At 41.2% G+C, this 18928-nt stretch overlaps 1 protein-coding gene across 1 annotated transcript in view; it reads left to right on the forward strand.

The window, feature by feature from the left end:
* The first annotated feature begins 4587 nt into the window (after nucleotides 1–4587).
* The window catches only part of LOC134543141 (terminal nucleotidyltransferase 5C), a 191751-nt gene continuing 177410 nt past the window's right edge, over nucleotides 4588–18928 (forward strand). The window contains exon 1 of the mRNA XM_063387990.1: nucleotides 4588–5344. Within this exon, the coding sequence (XP_063244060.1) occupies nucleotides 5222–5344 (123 nt within the window). The 5' untranslated portion in view covers nucleotides 4588–5221. The remainder of the gene's footprint in view (nucleotides 5345–18928) is intronic.

The raw sequence follows: 18928 nt of genomic DNA on the forward strand, positions 1-18928 counted from the left end.
AAATTGTGGCCTCTGAATCACTAGCACGTGGTCACAACTGCCGTGCAGAGGCCGACTTACACGTGCACCGACGGGAGCGCCAGACGTGCATCTGCGCTGTTTACGAAACAAGTCACTCCCCCCCCCCATCCCCCCGCGCCCACAAACCTCCAATACACCTCATGTAGAAGGTCGTTGACGTTTTGGAATCGATACGGGGGGCACGTCGCCAGTGCATCTGAGAAATCATTAAAGCTCGATGTGCCCCTCAAACTCGGCAAGAAAAAAAAGTATAGCATCTAACCTCGGTAACGACCAAATTCACGTGTTCTCATGTTGCAAATAAACTTATAATACGAAAATCGGACACGAAATTTAACGTAGAATTCTTTGAAATAATGGCGAGCATGATAAACATACGCAAATAGTGTTTGCAACTAAATTTATGTACGCGAATCACACGCAGTTTTCTCATCCGCCGCTAGAATTCGCTGCCGGAGCAGCTATACGTCGACTTGCGAATAATTCCATTTGCAGACCAAAATTTCAAACTGTATGATGTAACGGCTCAGATAAAAGCAAAAAAAAAAAAAAAAAGGCTCGAAAAAAATACCGAACCACAGTTTTAGGCCCGATTTTCGATAAGGAAGTTTATGAAAGTACTTCCCATCTGGTTAAAATTAAACAGTCAATACTATAAAGTTTCTCCTTGGCTTTGTGAACTTTGGTTCACGCCATCCGCTACAGATGACAGCACCGTGGTCACACATTTTCTTTCCATTCACGAAGTAACTCCAACCATAAATACCGCCTTGTTTTAAAGAATTCTAATTATGAATTTTCGTGTGCCAGTTTCGTATTATAATTATTTTAATTGCAACGTGAGGGAACACGCGAACCTGCTCGTCACCCTAGGTCGGATGGTACACGTCTGTGAGGGAATCCTTCTTTTAACAGGCGAGAGAGCCAAACGGCCGATCGTGCATCTTCGGTTTTTTTTTTTGTTCATTGTAAATAAATATGGCGGTGTTGATAAAAGGATACTAATGGTCAATTAGGTTAGGTTAGCTACATTATAAATAATTTAAAACATTGTGGTTTGGTTATGATAGCCACATTAAAGATACGGAAAAAAAAAAAAACATGAACTTCGGGGAACTTCGGGTTTTGGCTCTCTCGTCTGTGAAAAGAAGGCTTCCCAGTAGGGGCGAGCACTGGGAGGGGAGACCCGTGTGTTTCCAGAATGGCAAGTAGTTGTTGCTGTTCGAAGTGACGCGCGGGGTCCGGAAACGAGAGAGTCGCCGGCCGGCGGCAGGGTTGCCAACGCGCCCGGGCGAAGTGCGGGAAGCAATAGGGCCAACACTAGCGGCTCGAAGGCTGCGCGACCCAGCCGCCGCGCAATGTGTTCCTGCGCCGGTTAGCGCCGATTACCGCGCGCCAGGCGCCGACACGCAACGTCGTCCGGCCGCCGTCCACCGCGATCGTGGGCGCACTTACGGCGTGCAGAACATTCAGCGGGGGGGAAAAAAATTCCCCTCGCGTTATTAAAAAAAAAAAAAAAAAAAAAAAAGGGTGTGGCAGTGTCATGGACACGGGCGTGTGTTGTACGTGAATACGTGTACGTAACAAGTAATATATTCTATAAAAATATAAAATACGCTATTTTATGTTTTTTTTTAAATTTTAACACCATATATATTCTCTGTAACTATTTTACACCAATATTTTATTATATGTGCAATCGATAGATTTTGACGAGAGCTGACGATTGAAACTTAAACGAAAGTCCTATAAAATGTTTTGATCTTCACATTTGTAAAAAGAGGGGGATAGGGGGAATATGTTTAATCCATATTTAACGTTTATTCGGAGAAAAATTAATTCGCGTGAACACATTAAAATAATTTCACAGACAAAATTTAGTACACTTAAACTTTTAAAATATACGATTAACCAACATCAATGGAAAACAATACTATGGCACGCATTATAGTTCCGTCCGAGACGCAATGGAAATAGAAAAGGGTTCTAATCGGGAACCAATGAATAAATATGAAGACATTTTCTCGCTACTCGCTTGCAAACTCTGTTTTCTCGAATACAGATTATTTTTTATTTAATTTAAAAAAATATATAATGAAAGCAAAAAGAAAAAAAAACTTTTGAAAACCTCGCGATATAAAATAAAAGCAAGACCTAGCCAGGAAATTTTGCTGTGTCAGCAGGCAAGTTTTGCTAGGACTGTGTGATCGACAAGCTAGGGGCAATGAACTTAAGGGCGTATGTCCCGTTTCTGGTCATTATTTTATATTTACGTTCCACGCGGTTAATTATTCCGACCTTTTTGAGTCGCTGAACTTTCACAAAATTATATGTATATGTATATATATAATACTCGTATACCGCATACATTTTACGTAATTAGCTGGCAAGGCAATTGTCTGGCAAGGTTTGCATTTTTAACGTTTTTGTGCAGTATGGAGAAGGAGAAGGAAAACGGAACTTTTTAGGTTTAAATTAAATATTACTGGCTACAATGTGATATGCTTAAATTTCTTTCGAAAAAAAAAAATTAACTAGCCTTTTAAAATCCTCAGAACTTTTGTGATTTTAGAAGGCTCATAAAAATTAAATAATTTTTTTCTGAGAGAAATTTAAATCATGCCACGCAGTAGCCAACGTCATTCCCTTTAAATCCAAAAAAATCTCATGCATTTATTCCACTTGGTTCTTAATCCATACTGCACAAAAATGTTAAAATGTCAACTTTGTCAGCTAATTATGCAAAAATTATGCACATTATTATTTTTTATTTGGTTGAAGTTTGGCTACTCAAAAAGTCTACAAGTTTGACTAGTACGTTAAAAGTAAATATAAAATAATGACCTGGAACCGGATATACCTTCTTTAACTCGGCGAGAAATAGCTAGAAATTTCGCCCAGTTCAGTGGCCTTTCATATCCCCCGCATCGTAACAAAAAGTCAACACGTTGCGCGGTCGTGTCACAAACGCACGAGCGCGCGTTGTGACGTCACTAGCCCGCCCATTACGTGTGTGGGGAGGGGCGACCTTGAATCGCGCGGATCCCGGACTTTCGAGCGTCTGGCTTGTTGGGCGTGCCATTAGCGTGGTACTTGTACGATAATTGAGCCATGTGGAACACGATGAAGCAGTAGTCATGGTACGCGAATGTACCATTATTGAATTTTGTGTACCATAATGAAGTATTCGTCTCTTGCAAATCTATCATAATTTGACTGAAATAGGAAAAAGTGTTCTAAATTTAATTAAATAGAGTTTTACAATTTTCATAAAGCCATTTTTGTTTAACCTAGATATACTAATATTTACAAATAGTAAATAATATTAATCATAATATTCAATTTAAATCACTACTGAATATAATTTATAAGCACATATATAATTCACACTTGTATGAAACTACAACACGTGTTGTGAATGTATAATCTAAAAACATGTGGATAAATATTATAAATATGAAAACAGTGATCAGAGGCGACGAGCGTGCCAACATGCGCTTTTTTTCGAGACTTAATGAGCGGTTTAGCGGGCAGCGTCAACCTGTTAATTTTGTGTTACAGTGATGCGCGCGCATCTTAAAATTTCTATCTCATCGTTTTTTCATAACGCGTCCAAAGAAGTATAACTTCAAAAAGCAGGATATTTAAACAAATGACGCACTGACACACCAACGCGGTACATTTATGATAATCGTAAATTATAACATTTAAATTACATTAATTCGAACTTGGATCTTTCCGAATATGAGTCCAAATTTTACTTATTTTTTTAAACATACGAACCAATCATTAGATATAAGTTTATATTCACATTAATTAGTTTAATTTGACCGTTTGACAGACTTCAATGTATTTTTTGACTTATTAAGACGATTATATTTACACCCATGTGTTACTAGGGAATCAAACACAGGACCCTTAGCACCTAAAGCCGGCGTGCATCCAATGCGATATACGTAGCGTAGGTCATAAACGCCACCTCGCTCCGTATGATCGGTTCTCTTTGTGTTTTTTTCCCCCTCACAATTAATGCATATTCTTAAGTTTTCCCGAGTTACCCACACGATCAAGTTACGAATGAATCTCGACGCTTACCAAGCGCGCGTGTCGGATAGGTGACACAGCATAGCTTACAATTCACTAGGATGGAAGCCACAACCACAACCCGAACAATTCCGAAGTTAACCGAAGTAAAATGGTTTGTTAGGTTCGGTCAGTGAAATAAATATGTAGTAGTTCTTTTTTTCTTCCGGGAAGGTAGGTTAATTTAAGTTAGGTAAGGTTATCGTAACGAAAATGAAAGATTGTTTAGGTTAGCATCATTTAAAAGACTGTGTGACCGTAAAATATATACGTCCTTGCAATATATTTTTTTTTTCACTAGCGTTCGGCTAACTTCGGAGAGGTACAGAAGTGTTCGGGCGTGGCTCACGTCCCTGTGAACTATAGGCTTCCCGGGCGTCACGCGGGCCGACAAGATGGCGGATGCGCGGGGCCGAATGCGCAGTAGTCGCGGGCGGCGAGCGTCGCGCAAATGGTTTAGCGCCGCCCGGTTGGCTCCCCTTTTTCCGCGCCGGCCTAGAAAGAGAAGGAGCGATTCCCCTCGTCCTCTTGCCAAGCCAGTGTGGCGTGTGATACCGAACGCGTCGAGTCACTCGGGGGGTACGCAAGGCGAAAAATATTGCTCTCGAATCTCTCAGGCACTCGCGAAAAAAACAAACAAAATACATATACTTTATTCTTTTTTCTTTTCCGATTTCACTTCAAGGTTTAAACAATTTTTTTTTTTTTCGTCCCTATCCCTCGTCTCTCCTAATCAACAATCTTCTCGCCCGGTTGAGAAACGTGAAAGATTTGCGAGCGCATTAAAAATAATTTTCACCTGGGTACCCGTCACACGAATTCGTTATCACAACATCGTTAGCGAAACCACACTCGAAAAAATTGTATCTCTTTTGTAATAAAAAAAAATTATATTAAAAAAAACTAAAAAAATTTACATTTAAAAAATAAAATAAAAAACGGACTCGACGCAAAAAAAAAATATATATATATAACTAAGTTGAAGACGACAGTTACATTTCTGAAGCGAACATATCTCGAGAAAAGAATTCCAGCCACACGTTTTAGATTTTTTTTTTTTTTTTTCCGTGTTTCTTCGGGCGGAGGAATAGTTGAGTTGGCTCGCGGGCCCGCGAACATGGAAGCGAAGAATCTGGCGACGACGGGCGAGAGGAAGACTCGGCCGACAACACCTGCGGCCCAGAACAACAAGGGCGACAGCGCAGCTGCAGGCGGGCGCGGGGGACTGCCTCTCATGCAGGTAAGAACGTGCACGGAACCTTTACCGACCAAAGGGGGGAAAGAAAGAAATATGGCTCGCACCTGGCCTGGAAAATAAGTGGGGTGGGTGGAGGGAGGGGGGGAAGGTTTGGCTGGAGCGCCCCCCCCCCCCCCCTCTTTCGAGGTAGGTGGTAATGTCTTGAGATGTCGCGATCGCATGCATATAATAACGCAACACGTTTAGACAGGAGGTTTGTGCATCCGTAAACTACGCTATTCTCTATTTTGCAAAATTCGCATGGAAAGAAGAAATATTTATTTTTTCTTCTTCTCTCTCTCTCTATCCATTTTCATCCCGCGATCCTGATGGCATGATCCTCTGGTACATGATACTCGCTGCTTGTTTTTATTTATTACGTCGAAATATCTTGGACATAAAAAAAACTTGTAAAACAAAAGTTTATCATGATCATAAGTAATTGTTATATTACAAGTTTTTTGTTATGTGCAGGACCATTTGACGTTTTACTGAATCTGAGCGATGCGCCGTCCTCTCCAGAACCCCAATTTTGTTTTGCCCCATGGTCATTGTCGCACGTGTCTCTCTCTCCTCCCCCTTTTCTTCTTGACGCGTGTCGAACCTTCCAGATGGTTCAAAGAGCTGTGCGTCAGCTAGGGGGTTGTTGGCACGGTCCAGCGAGCAAGAGGGGCACAAGTGCCAGCGCTACCCCGGCATGTGTTCCATTATTTTAGTCCGCATTTCGGTGATTACATCGTTTTTTTAAAGGTGATTTTGCATAACTCCTAATTCAAACATATCGATCATCTTTTTTTCCCAACACTTTATCAAGCATGACATGATTTCTACGTATTTGTTTTACGTGAATGAATAAGACAAATTCTTAAAAAATAATATCGCAAAATTAAATGAATAAAAGGTAACTAGATTATTTGTAATATTTAAAACTTTTAAGCTGCCAAACTGTGAAAAGAAAATTTAAAAATAAAATATACATTATATATATTTATCGGTAAAATCATATCTCTGGCTTTTTTTTTTTTTGTAGTATAAAGCTCCGTTTGAAACACGATCGGAACAATACGCTGCTAACATAATGATAACGTTTTCGTTAAAATTTTTAGCTGTCATTTACACCTTTATATCTTACTTATCAACTTAATGTAAATGATTGGTTCTCAACGCATAGGTACTTCCGACAGTATAAAAATTAAAAGTCAAGTAAGCACAAAGCTGCAGTACGTCGTGTGCGTATTTATTCTTATCTTTAAGATCATTGATTAAACAGTTTTTGTTCTATTAATAATAGCAATGTGTTAAATGTATTCTTGACATGACTCTTTTAACAGTTTAATATTTTTTTCAAAATTATTAAATATTTAATTATTGCTTTTGTCACCATCAAGCGTGATAGTGAGAAGTCCAAGTTAAAGGAGCGCTCTATCTAGAAAATCGATATTCACGGATTCTGTAGGCCTACACATATGGGGGCGTAGAAGGGGATATCGTGATATCTACGAAATCCTAAACAAATACATAAAAATCTATCATTCCCAACGACAAAATTAAATAATTTGAAAGCAAACAGCGTACAAAGTGATACTATCCACCCCCTCCCTGAAATATATATTCTGCATACGCTCCTTGTTCGCTTTAGCAAATTTTAAACAGCCACAATTTTTTTTTGCAATGTGCACAGCAGTTTCATGACACGGAAAAAAAACTGCTGTAAAAAGTAAAGACTATCAGAAAATTATTGTATGGAACCATATTTGTTACGTAAGTCTGTTCTTTAAAGAAGACATATGTTATCAAGCAATCGATTTGTTTCTGAAAAAAAAACTCATCTGGGAAAATCTAACACATTTTGGTTTTTCACATTTTGTAGATAAGTTTTTCTTGTTCGCACATTGTGAGTTAACAATACCTTCTTGCTCATAGCGAAGTTTTTCGATGGGATTGTGAACCGTTTCAGGACAATGTTACTGTGTTTTAAGAGTAGCGGCTGGTGAAGGGGGGGGGGGAATAAATAAGTATGTAGGCCTACGCTACTCCCTCTTGTGAAAATGTTAAGCAGAAGGGTGTGAAAAAGCATTTTATTGTAAGTAATTAGTAAAATTTTTCAGAAGAGAAATATATATATAGGGGCGTTAATCTTTAGGATTCCATGGGATGGGGGGGGGGGGGGGGGAGCTGCCCAAAAGTTTTGCACAAGTAATTTCCGGATAGAGTTATCTTATGTTTTATACAGCCAATATATTGGCCTATATGCATACAATAAGCAGAAAACTTTACAATATACTGATAATTTTTCCATAAATAAACCTAATTTCAGTGTCACAATTTTGCAAGCGCAAACGGGTCTCCTCAGTGAAGGGCTCCCAAGTTCAAGGGGGGCCCGGGCCCCCCTGCTCCCCGGGATCTAACCCCATGTGTATATACACACGTACACCTACCATCTACATATTTGCTTTGGGTGTTTCTTGTATTCTATCCAAACTTAGTCACTAAACTGGATATTGCAAATTGATTATTGAATAACAGAAATGTCCCGCCTTAGTATATATGTTTGGCCATTCGAGAAATTTTTTTGTATATGTTCATATAACTAAGCTATCCAGGATGTTAATTGGTGTTTCATTTGTTAATGTAATACATTTTAATACAATTTATTTTTTTTACTTCGTGTATTTAGTGTTTTCTTCTGCTTTGTGTCAGAATTGGGTTTACAGCCAACCTAAAGACTTGCATCCATGCTTCAATCACGTGAAACTTCCACAAGGGGGAAAAAAAACCTGTTTTGAACCAAGACATAGTGGGACATGAAACTTTTTTTCGTGTGTGTTTGTTTCTTGAAGTTAAGTTAGGCAAAATCCGGAACGGCACCTTTGGCAAAGGCCAAACTTTTTGGTTTCTGTTGTACGACTTTGTCTACGACTTCCCGCCAGCAAGCCATTAAGTAATTAACATAAATATAAAATTGGCTGTAGTTTACATAAAACATTTAATATTTACTATTTCAAAACTATTCTGCTGCCATTTAGATGATTTGTATGAAGTTCTATTTAGTTAAATAATTGGCAGTACCGGCAGACACAAGTATTATTCTTAAAACGGTTAATTTAAAAAATCCAAAATTCTGGTAACCTTTTTTAAAAAAAATTGTTCTGCTATGTAACTAGAACTAAATTTAAGTCGTTGTTGATACACTAAAAAAATGTCACACAAGAGCTGATAAAATGATTAGTTTATCGTTTAATTCTTACTTACGTTACAAAATTTTCTGTAAAAAAAATTAGTAAAATTGTTTTTGATTCGCGTAAATGGTTCCGTCCAAGATTATTTAAAAATAGTTGAACAAACTTTTTAAAACGTGTATCACACCATCAAAGCTCTAATAAAAAACACATTTTTACCTATAATTTATCAGTACAATACAATAATACCACATAAACCCTGTAAATTAAAGAATTTTTTTCTGACAATCTTCCACTGAAAACTGGTTTGGTGTTTATTTGCATGCTTAATATTTTTTAAAGCGTAGCAGTTATCAAATATTACTTATTTAATACATATGCAAACGTGTTATTTTATAAAGAGAGGATTTTAAATGTGTGAAACCTGAAACCATTTAGCATCAACGAATTAAGGGCATACTCAGAATTTAATTTCGGCCCAGCAGAAGGGGGGTGGGGGGAGAGAATAGAACCTCTTTGCATGCTGTTTGCTTCCAAATTCAAATTCTCTCCTTTGGCAGGAATGATAGATTTTTTAACCATTTCTGCGTACACATGTGCAAAGAATAACTATAACAGGTTATAAACAAAACCATATGGTGCAAATGGCTTCCACCCAATCCCTTCACAGAAGAGATCGCGTTTCAGTGACGTCATTCGCAGTCATATTTTTCTTGTACAAGTTGAACTTCAAGCAATTTAAAAATAAGAATTAGATAGTGTGCGAGAGGACATTTGATAAAATAACGTAACAGTGTTCTTAGTGAACGAACCACACATAACTGATTAAACTTTTCAAGCAGAAGGAGCAGCACAGACGCGCAACGTTTTTTTCCCTAGCAGTACCTACATAATATTTTCCGGGTTCTCGTACTTACATCATCCTGGGTTGTTAAACTGCCAGAGCGTGTGGATGGAACCAATTTCAACCGACCTTTCCTCACATCACCGCAGCATGCTGACGAGAGCAGAGACTAATTGACTGGCGAACAGAAATTTTCCGCCACGTTTTACCATTCACGTAACACATCTTCCGCTGTAAAAAAGAATTGCAACTCTGAGGTAGGTAATTGTGCTTCTAAACTGTTAAAATTGTTCGTATTATGGAGCCCGCCTAGTCATGCTTGCATTTGTGTTGGTGAGGCGGTATAAGAGCGACGCTCGCTAGTGCTTCTAGTGGCGTATCGCCTCTAAGCGCAACACATTGATTGGCGCGCGGTCTTCTCGTTGTGCATAGGGCAACTATAATATTTGAGCGGTTACTATAACAATGTATAGCTGCTGAGAAATGAAGATAAAGGCGTAATGCATGTTCCTTGACTGCTTTCAAGAATATGCACCGGATGTTTCATGTTTTAAAAAAATATTCTGAAAACATGCGTTTTAGCCATTTTCACGGTTATGAAAGTACAGTTTGAAAACTAAATACGGAAATAAAACTTCTCATATGCCCTCAGAGTACATTGTTAAAAAAATAACATATAATATTGTTGCTGATAAATACAAACACATACTAAATGTTGTAATATGTGTTACGTGTTTCTCTGTAAACAAGTTAAACGTAAGTGCAGACGAAAAAAAAACAAGGTTTTTTTACTGTAGACTCAACAATTTTTTTTTAAATTTTGATTACTATAATAAGATTATTATTGTTGATTCCTGTTCAAGGTTAGGGAACGTGATGTTAACGACAGCAAACTCATCGAGATACCTGCAAGTTCACTGCGATCCCTGGATAGTTTTGTAACTTTGGGAACGTTGTAGAAGAAGCGTGCCTCTCCCCGTGGATTCAATGTCGGCCGACCCACCGGGCAAGGGCGTCGCCAGCCGATGGCCAGCCGAGGCCTGGGGGGGGGGGGGCGGGGGGCAAGTCGTGAGAAAAGTGTGTATTTTTTTGCATTTGGCTACATTTTTTTGAATCTCCAGGGCTCTAGGGGGGGTCAGCTGCCCCCCCCCTACCCCCCCTTGGCGACGCCCTTGCCACTGGGGCTGTAATCTCGCCCCCTGTGGCGACGCGGAGTCGTAGTGGCACCGCCGCTGATAATGGTGCCGCGCATACCTGCTTCCTGCGGACCGGCTTCCGGTCAGAAATGACCGGTTGCCGACAAATAAGCGAGCTGCCTAACGAGCTCAACAACACAGGAAGGCGCGCTACGGCCGCGCGGGCAGCGGGCCGGCCGGCTGGTTCCCACACGCAGCCGGTCGTCAGCGGCGACGATGTCGGTTGTGTGTGTGACGTCGGTCTATCGGCTCGAGTGTGCGTTGTTCGAGCGACGGGGGTACGAGGGATCAAATCGTTTCGAATCTACGGCCCTGTCCCTACAAAAGCTTAAGTTCATCACTATATTCAAGATAGTATTTGGTTATGAACTTCTGGGAGCAGGGGCGCAACAACAGGGGGGGGGGGGGCAAGGGTATTTTGCCCCCCCCTCTGAAACCTTGAAGTGGGGGCAAACGGGGGAAAAGAAAGTGCTGGGTAATCAATTTTTAAATATTAAAACTGCTTAAATAGCAACATTTTCCACCTTGAAACCCGCTTCTGTAGGGGGATCGATGATTCTTTATAAACAGGCATATTGCCCTCCTTTTGGAAATTTAGTTGTTGCGCCCCTGTCTGGGAGGATAACATATTAATTTCAGTGACACTCAGAATTATATATTACCACAGTATCAAATAACTTATTTATGATTCCTGATTTTATTATTTATTTACTAAAACAAACAAAATTTATAGTGCCATAAAATAATGTCTGCTATATTGGAGTTGGTATAAATTGTTTAATATCTGCTCTTAACTTTTATCTAGTAAAATAATACCTGTCGCAAGAATACTGTAGTTTCTTTTAAAAAATCGTAATTAATAACGTAAGTTAGATACGCAAACGAATAGCAGGTCAGAGAACAATTTACAATTGCTATTATTTCTGCCTTTTTTTTTTACAACATTTGCTAGCTAGTAGTCAAAAGTCATTGAATATGAGTTTTCGAAAGATTTGTTGCGGTTAAGAAGAAAATTCTAACAGAAATTTTGAACCAAGTATTAACACATTACATTTTTTTAAATGGTCTTTAACTTTTGGTGGGGCCTGCAGTTGGAAATACGAGAAGGAAATGTCGAAAGAAAGACTGGTAGAAACAGGGGAGTAAACAGTTTGATAATTTTATTAATTAATAATATTGAGTCTTTAACGGCCCTTTGATAATAGACGTCGTTATATTAGATGGGCATTTGTAACGGACGCAATAAAGAAAAAGAGATGACGTAATCTTCAATGTCTAGAGATGATGATTTATCGTGGGCAGATCTGTTATCTAGGCTTCAATACATTTTTAAAGTCTGAAACTTACTGGCTCTGTCTGCACAGTAAATAAAAATTACTTTACAAGAAATATTTTTTGTAAAACTATAAGTAAAATGCTGCAACTTTTATAGCATATGTTTTTCGAAGTGCACGTTACTCCCTGGGAGCGACATCTTGACGAAATTCGATAAAGGCGCTGGTATATAATTTCCACAGTTTTCAGAAATCACGCCAGTCAAATGCTGGGTAGGTTCCTCACAACAATCGGAATGAACTGGCCAGATAACAGTCTATTCCGAATTGTGCCTTGAGTATAGACTAGAAAAATATGCGGATTGATTTCACGATAGGTTAAATTCAAACCAAAGCTGTAAATACGTTGGGACGTCTCACAAGATGGCAGTCAATGAGTGGATGACATAGGCCCCCGTATACTCGTACCTTGAATTGTGGAGTCCATCCTAGCAGTGATTATACGCGCGAATTCTTCCGGTCCCTATAGCCACGGGTGTTTTATTTGAATACTGTCTTTGTAATGTTGCAATGCTGGTGTGACCAGTGTTTTCTAGCAGTCATGTGTGTGAGGTTGTTTTCCGTCTGCGATAGTGCCTCGGAGGTGCGATGCAAGAAACACTACTTTCTTTGTTCATAGTTTCCAAGTTTTCTGTTACTTTTTGAACAGTTTTGTCGATCAATTGAAGAATCCTTAAGTATGGTGTGGCTGGCAGTGTTAATAAAGTGGTGCTGAATTGAAATTAATTACAAAGTACAGGATAAGTGAGGGGGAAAAAAAGTAAGGGAATTCGGTTCGTGGGTTCTCGTGGACAACCTGGGTACTGGGTACTCGAAGACGGGTACGGAATAGCAGTTATTGCGTGGGCTTTTACACGCGATACTGCTTCGGTACAAGTTGGTATTCCAATGCTTGGGATAGTCCCTCGTGCAAACAGTCCCAAGGCCCTAACATCCCCTTCCCCAACGGTACTATGGTGAGTGGCGGAATGGGTGTAGCAACTTCGCACGGCGCCAGGAATTTATTGCGTCGCGCCGATCAAATGCGGCCATTACTCAACGGTCGACTCGCCCCGTCTTATTGTGCGCGCCATTCAAATCGCCGCCGCCAATCAGGGCGTTGGTTCTCCGCCCCGAGGAGGATGCAGTTTATACACCTCTCGCGACACACCTTGACCCCGTTCCGTGCGGGCCCGGGCCAAGTCGCGTGGCCGTTGTGAAAACATCGACCTGGATCCTCGACTCGCGTTCTGAACCTGTTCACGTGACTTTACGAGCGGCGAGCTGTCCGATAACTCAGCGAGTAATGACGCCAGACTCTTTCACCGCAGAGATCGCTTATCTGCTCACAGGAGAGAAAAAAAGAGTAAACATTATACAGCTTTGAGGGTGTAGAACAGCTTGTTGGTTATTACGAGCGTGTTATCGCGTGCCTATCAAAGTGCTTCAAAACTCTGGTTAATTATCGTTACTAAGGCCGATCTTGTTTTTTGAGGTTATTTTAAAGTTTGCGTCCCACTTTCGTTTAACACGACAGAGATGTAGGTAATTATTACAAAGCGAATCAAAACACTCGATGAGTTTATCAGTTTCTGCCAACTTACGTCCGAAGTTATAAGTCAGTCAATATCTCTATGTAGGCGCTTTGTTTCTGCAGTGTATGAGTGTAGCGATAAATGAGTACGTACGAGCAGGATGTTTTTGATTTTTCTTTTGCAAGGGCGCAACAAGGGTAAGGGGGCAATAGGAGAGGAGCCTTTTAATGTGAGAAAAATTAAAACAAAGACCAAGCCATTGTAGTTTTGGAAAATGTGTAATTAGATGAAAGAGGCTGAATTCCAAAAAAGCCCCCCCCCCCCTCCTTTTTCCGTCTGATTTAATTCCCCCCCTTTTTTTTCTGTTTTGTGCTGGGTACGTACGAGAGTTTAACGATAGCGGTTCTTCATGTCCCGTCTCTGAGACACCATGGAGGTATCAATTGTTCGATTCCAACTCTAGGCACGACTCAGTTAAATAATGCAAATTCGATGCTCATATGATTAATATCCGGGTCTAATCTAGTAAGACCAGTCGCTTAATCTTTTCTGCAAAACCACTTCCGTGAAGCACCATAATAACTTTTTTTTTTTAGTTTTCAGTAATTTTATATATATATGTATAATTATTTAGCTGTATGATTTTTTTTTGAAATTAAGTTTAACTATTACAAAAAATGTGTTACTGAAGATACGTTTAGGAGATTATCAACATAAATAATTTACTTTTTTCTTAAATCATGGAATTATGTCGATTGTATGCATGCCCAAGTTTTTGGGAACCTTCGTCGTTACATTGCCAATGTAACTTACAGCATAAAATGATGCTTCAATCAATCATTCGTCACCGCAACGCGAAGAGAGAGAGAGAGAGAGAGCGTGAGAGAGAGAGAGAGAGAGAGAGAGAGAGAGAGAGAGAGAGAGAGAGAAGCTTTGTACGACATGTGTATACTTCTCACAGTGTATTTCCCTAACATGGAATGGTAGTAGTTTCTGAACTCCATGTTTTTGAATATCTGTGTGTGTTTTCCACCGTGGACTCCTCCTGTCTCGGAAAGCATAGGGACGTCGCGGCTATCACCTTGGCGTTGCCTACGCTCGCGACACTCTTTCATGGGTGAAACGACTCATTATCATCATCAGTGTTTTCAGGTACAGTAGAGTCACATTTATGCGACCTGCACCTATCAGACATCCCTTACTATCCGAAGTCCCACCGACGTTCCAGGAATGCAGGCTACAATCAAAAATATCTGTGAACCATTACAGGACTGAATTTTTTAAGTACGCTATTTAACTTCAGACATTTCTGTAACTGAAAGCTATTTTTTTCAGTTAATTTTTTTAGTTGTAAAAACACGGCTTTTAGGTTCATAATGTGTGATATTATATCAAAGTTTAATGGGCTATTTCTTAACACCTCTATATTTTCCGATATTTTCGTTTATCCTGCGTTTTGCGGGCGTGTCAGATAAGCGAGACTCTACTGTAAAGCCTTCCGTCACTCTTTCGCCCGTCAACGCCACTTATCTAGCCAAGCGATTTCCGACTTGCCTTCATCCGTCCGTCAGAATATTTTCCCAACTAAGTTGCTACTACCAACAATCCATGTATTCTCTCGGATATTTGTATGGACGTTGTTTCCTATTTATTTTGTGTTTGTGTACGCATTTGTATTGGCGTTTCCTCGGAAAAATTCAAAGTCGTGAAAAAAAAATTGTTTGGTCATGAGTTTAAAGAACCACGATGTCATGTTACAAAATATCTGAACGAACTACACAAACACAACAGGCCTGGGTTCTGGTTACAATTGCCTGCCGCGGCCAAAATCTGTCCGTTCGTGCATAGAAAGTTAGAACTTCCAAGCTTTTGACGGACGGACAGTTGGAACTTTTGGGCTTTTCGATTGGCTGCAGGTCACGTGACCGACGGGAGAATGACGTACGGAGGCATTTCAAGGGTTGATGTTTGGAAGGTAATACAGCCTCGTGTCTCCCGCGGTAGAAACATAATTTTGGCTGCTCACAGGCCGGCCTGTAGCCATGCATCCTGACACCCTCGAAGTATCATAAAAATACTAGAAATGTTCATAATAAAGACTATATACAATAGTTGATCGCATGATTGTTGATATACGTAGGTATGTGTTGTTTAGACTGCAAAAGTATATATGCATACTATAACAATTTCTTAATACAAGAGTCTCCAAATGTAATGTAGTTTTAGAATAAGCTGAGGTAGGAGTAACAGTCATTGTAAGAACACCATTATCCACTCCAAACAAATGAATATTCTTTCAAAATAAAACCCTGCAATGAAACTGTCGCAGATCGTCGGTTTTACTTCTTGTCAGTAAATCTGTTACTTATTATTGTTGACAGGTCGTAGCTATTTCCCCGACAAATCACCGGCGCTGCGTTCTGTAATGCAACAGGTGTATTCTCTTCGGCCAATGCAATATCCACGCTAGTCTCTTTCGCCAGGTAGAGCCAGTAAGGTGATAAATCTTTCAAATATCAACAAAGCGTATTGAACCCTAACAAACTGTCAAATTTTCCAGCTATGAATCCTCGTCCATGCTAATTAAAAACATTCTCGTGAACACGAGAGAGGTCACTTGTTAAAAGTGCCGATGGTTGCACGCTGCAAAGTCATAAAGACGTCATTTTGCGTCCAGTTCCTGGTAAGCGTGTACATCTTGGAGACGGTTGAGTGATCGATCTATACTCATTATTCTTTGAACGACGTTTACAATGGAAACAGGTACCTAATTAAATGAAACCAATTTTGTTTAACACATCACTGCACTGATTTGTTGCTGTCCACAATGTAAATTTTTTTCTTAATCTTTCTTTATACCTAAGAATCACGTATATGCTGAGCACATTAGAATTTCATGTTGAATGTTATTCTTCAGTCTTATGTGTTGTGAAATAAATTAGTTTAAGAATGGTGTGCAGTTATTGAAATTTCAATACGTTCAGAATTGCTAGATTGTGATATAACGAAGGTTATTAATTTATTCGTCATATGGTTAATTCTCCACGAATGAAGTTTTTTTCTAGTAAGCTTGTATGAAGACGGGATCAATATGGGAAATATATATATATATATATTATTTTTTTTAAAAATCCAGAAGGAGTTTGAAGATCTTGTTTGGATAGTACGACGAGCTGGTGACGTTAACAAGACTACGCGGTTGCGTCGACGGGGCAGTGGGGGGGGGGGGAGGGGGGGGCACTCTTGCGACACATTGAGATACTGCTGCATCGCTGCAGTCACGACGGAAGGCTCTCTCGCGTCCTTGGAGCACCGTCTGAAGAGGATTCGTAGGGGGCGGGGGAAGCGGAGAGAGGACTGTTTCTCTCGTCCGTCCCCCCCCCCCCTCGAGTAGTATCCCAATAAGAGTTCGTCGTGCGGGTGCACGACTGACCCACGCCAAGCCCCGTCTTAGTTCGTTTACCCCCCTCCCCTCTATCCCAACCCACGGGGAATTTCCCACACTCCTTAACCTATTTTCCCGATCACGCTTTTGGTTCGATCACGTAGAGGCCGTCCCTGACGAACGGGCGAGTTCTCGCGTCGCTCCGTCGACCTAGAGCCGGGTTAGGCCCGGTGCACACGTGCGGACATTGTCCGCGCGGCGCCGCTGCGGCGCCGCAACGTTGCCGCAGAAACACATTCACACAGTACGGACAAATACCGCAGTCTGAACGATGCCGACTAACGAGATGAATGTGTGCAAACGTAAACGGGAATTCTTTGTGTACCTAGTATACAAATGTTTATTGGATACAACTAGGAAACATTGGGTGCATCCGTTCACCGACTCAAGACTCCTGAGGGGCAGATTTGCAAAAAGATTTTTTTCCTTGTCATCCTTTTCGTCAAACGATTCGCAAAATTTACGGCACATGTTGATCCACGCACTTCTTTTTTTATTACGTCATGGTATTCTTCAACGGCTACGTTCCATATCTCTAGATAACTTTTAACTTCTGCGATGAAGAGTTCAACATCTAATATGTCTTCAAATTCACGTGATGCTGCCATCTCACTTTGCGGCAATCGACCGCACGTGTGCACTGCTCGATTGACACCAATGTGCTAAGGAACGTAGTTGGACGTGCGGCGCCGCTGCGTTCCTGTGGGATCTACGGACAAAAATGTAAGCACAGTGGACGTGCAATGGACGTGCGGTGCCGCTGCCGCGCCGTAGCTGAGTGTGCATTTTTTTCCTATCAGTCAAGCCTTCCGAGAAGGCAGCTCCGGCGCCGCAGCGGCACCGCGCGGACAATGTCCGCACGTGTGCACCGGGCCTAAGGCCCTGCCGCGTTCACGCAGTCGCGTCCGTCCGTCTGGTGTCCCTCACCGCGACGTCCGACCACGCTGTCCGACTCGCTTTCTGCAGCGGCGAGTCCGATGCGTCTGGTTCACGTTATGAACCACACAGGGCGGCATTGTACATTGCTTTGCTTTACTCGAAGATTTATACAAAATAGAGCTTAAATGAAATATGTATTAGCGGGGATTTCGATAGATTTGTTGGAAATGTTTTCGAGTTTGGTATGTATTGGAGCCAACCCTGTTTATTTTCTTGCCTACGCATTTTTATTTACGTTTTGGAGTAATTATATTTTCCTTTCGATAGCAACGGAAAACCAATGCCCAAGAAGAAATCATTAAAAATCTAAAAAATAAAATGTTTGTTTGGGCATTACTATTTTCCTTCTATTTTACAGTTGGTCACCGTTCGAATTTCACAGTTGTCCTGTGGACGGCGAGAAGACTGCGCGTCAGTTCAAAGGCGATACCGCGCTAGAAGCACCAGCGAGCATCGAACTTATTATCCCGCCTCAGTAACTAACACAGATACACCCCCTGACCGTACGAAACGCCTCGTCAGGGGGTGTATCTGTGTTAGTTACTGAGGCGGGATAACAAGTTCTGTGCTCGCTGGTGCTTCTAGCGCGGTATTGCCTCTGAACTGGCGCGCAGTCTTCTCGTCGTCCATAGGACAACTGTGAAATTCGAGCGGCGACCGTAACATTATATGGCGGAGAAATGAAGATAGAGGTGTAACGCAAGTCCCGTAAGTACTTTCAAGGATCTGAAAACACTCTTAAAAACACACGCCTTTTAATTTTTTTTTTTTTTAACTCTTACGAAAATGCTCTTTAAAAACGTGATCCGAAATCAAAAAGTGCTTTCCCGTAAACAGACCCCCACCCGGATATCTCGAGCAGTTAGTTTGTTTCTTCCTTGAAGCTGTGCGCACCGCGCGTTAGCGCCCGGGCAGACGGCGTCGTCAAGCCCCATGCGCGCTTCGCTGGCGGTCCTCCAGCCGTCGCCACCGGCGCGTTCTCGTTCCGCCGGTAAAGATAGCCAGCCGCCTTCAGACCCGCCCCGCCCCGCCCCGCGCCGGTCCCGTGTCCCGTCAGCGCCCGTGGCCGCACCTTGGAGCTGAAGTCATTCTGGTCAGCAGTCGGCGAGGAAAACAAGCCCCGCACTGTAACTGCT

Source organism: Bacillus rossius, assembly GCF_032445375.1.
Source record: "Bacillus rossius redtenbacheri isolate Brsri chromosome 9 unlocalized genomic scaffold, Brsri_v3 Brsri_v3_scf9_2, whole genome shotgun sequence".
Classification (NCBI taxonomy): domain Eukaryota; kingdom Metazoa; phylum Arthropoda; class Insecta; order Phasmatodea; family Bacillidae; genus Bacillus; species Bacillus rossius.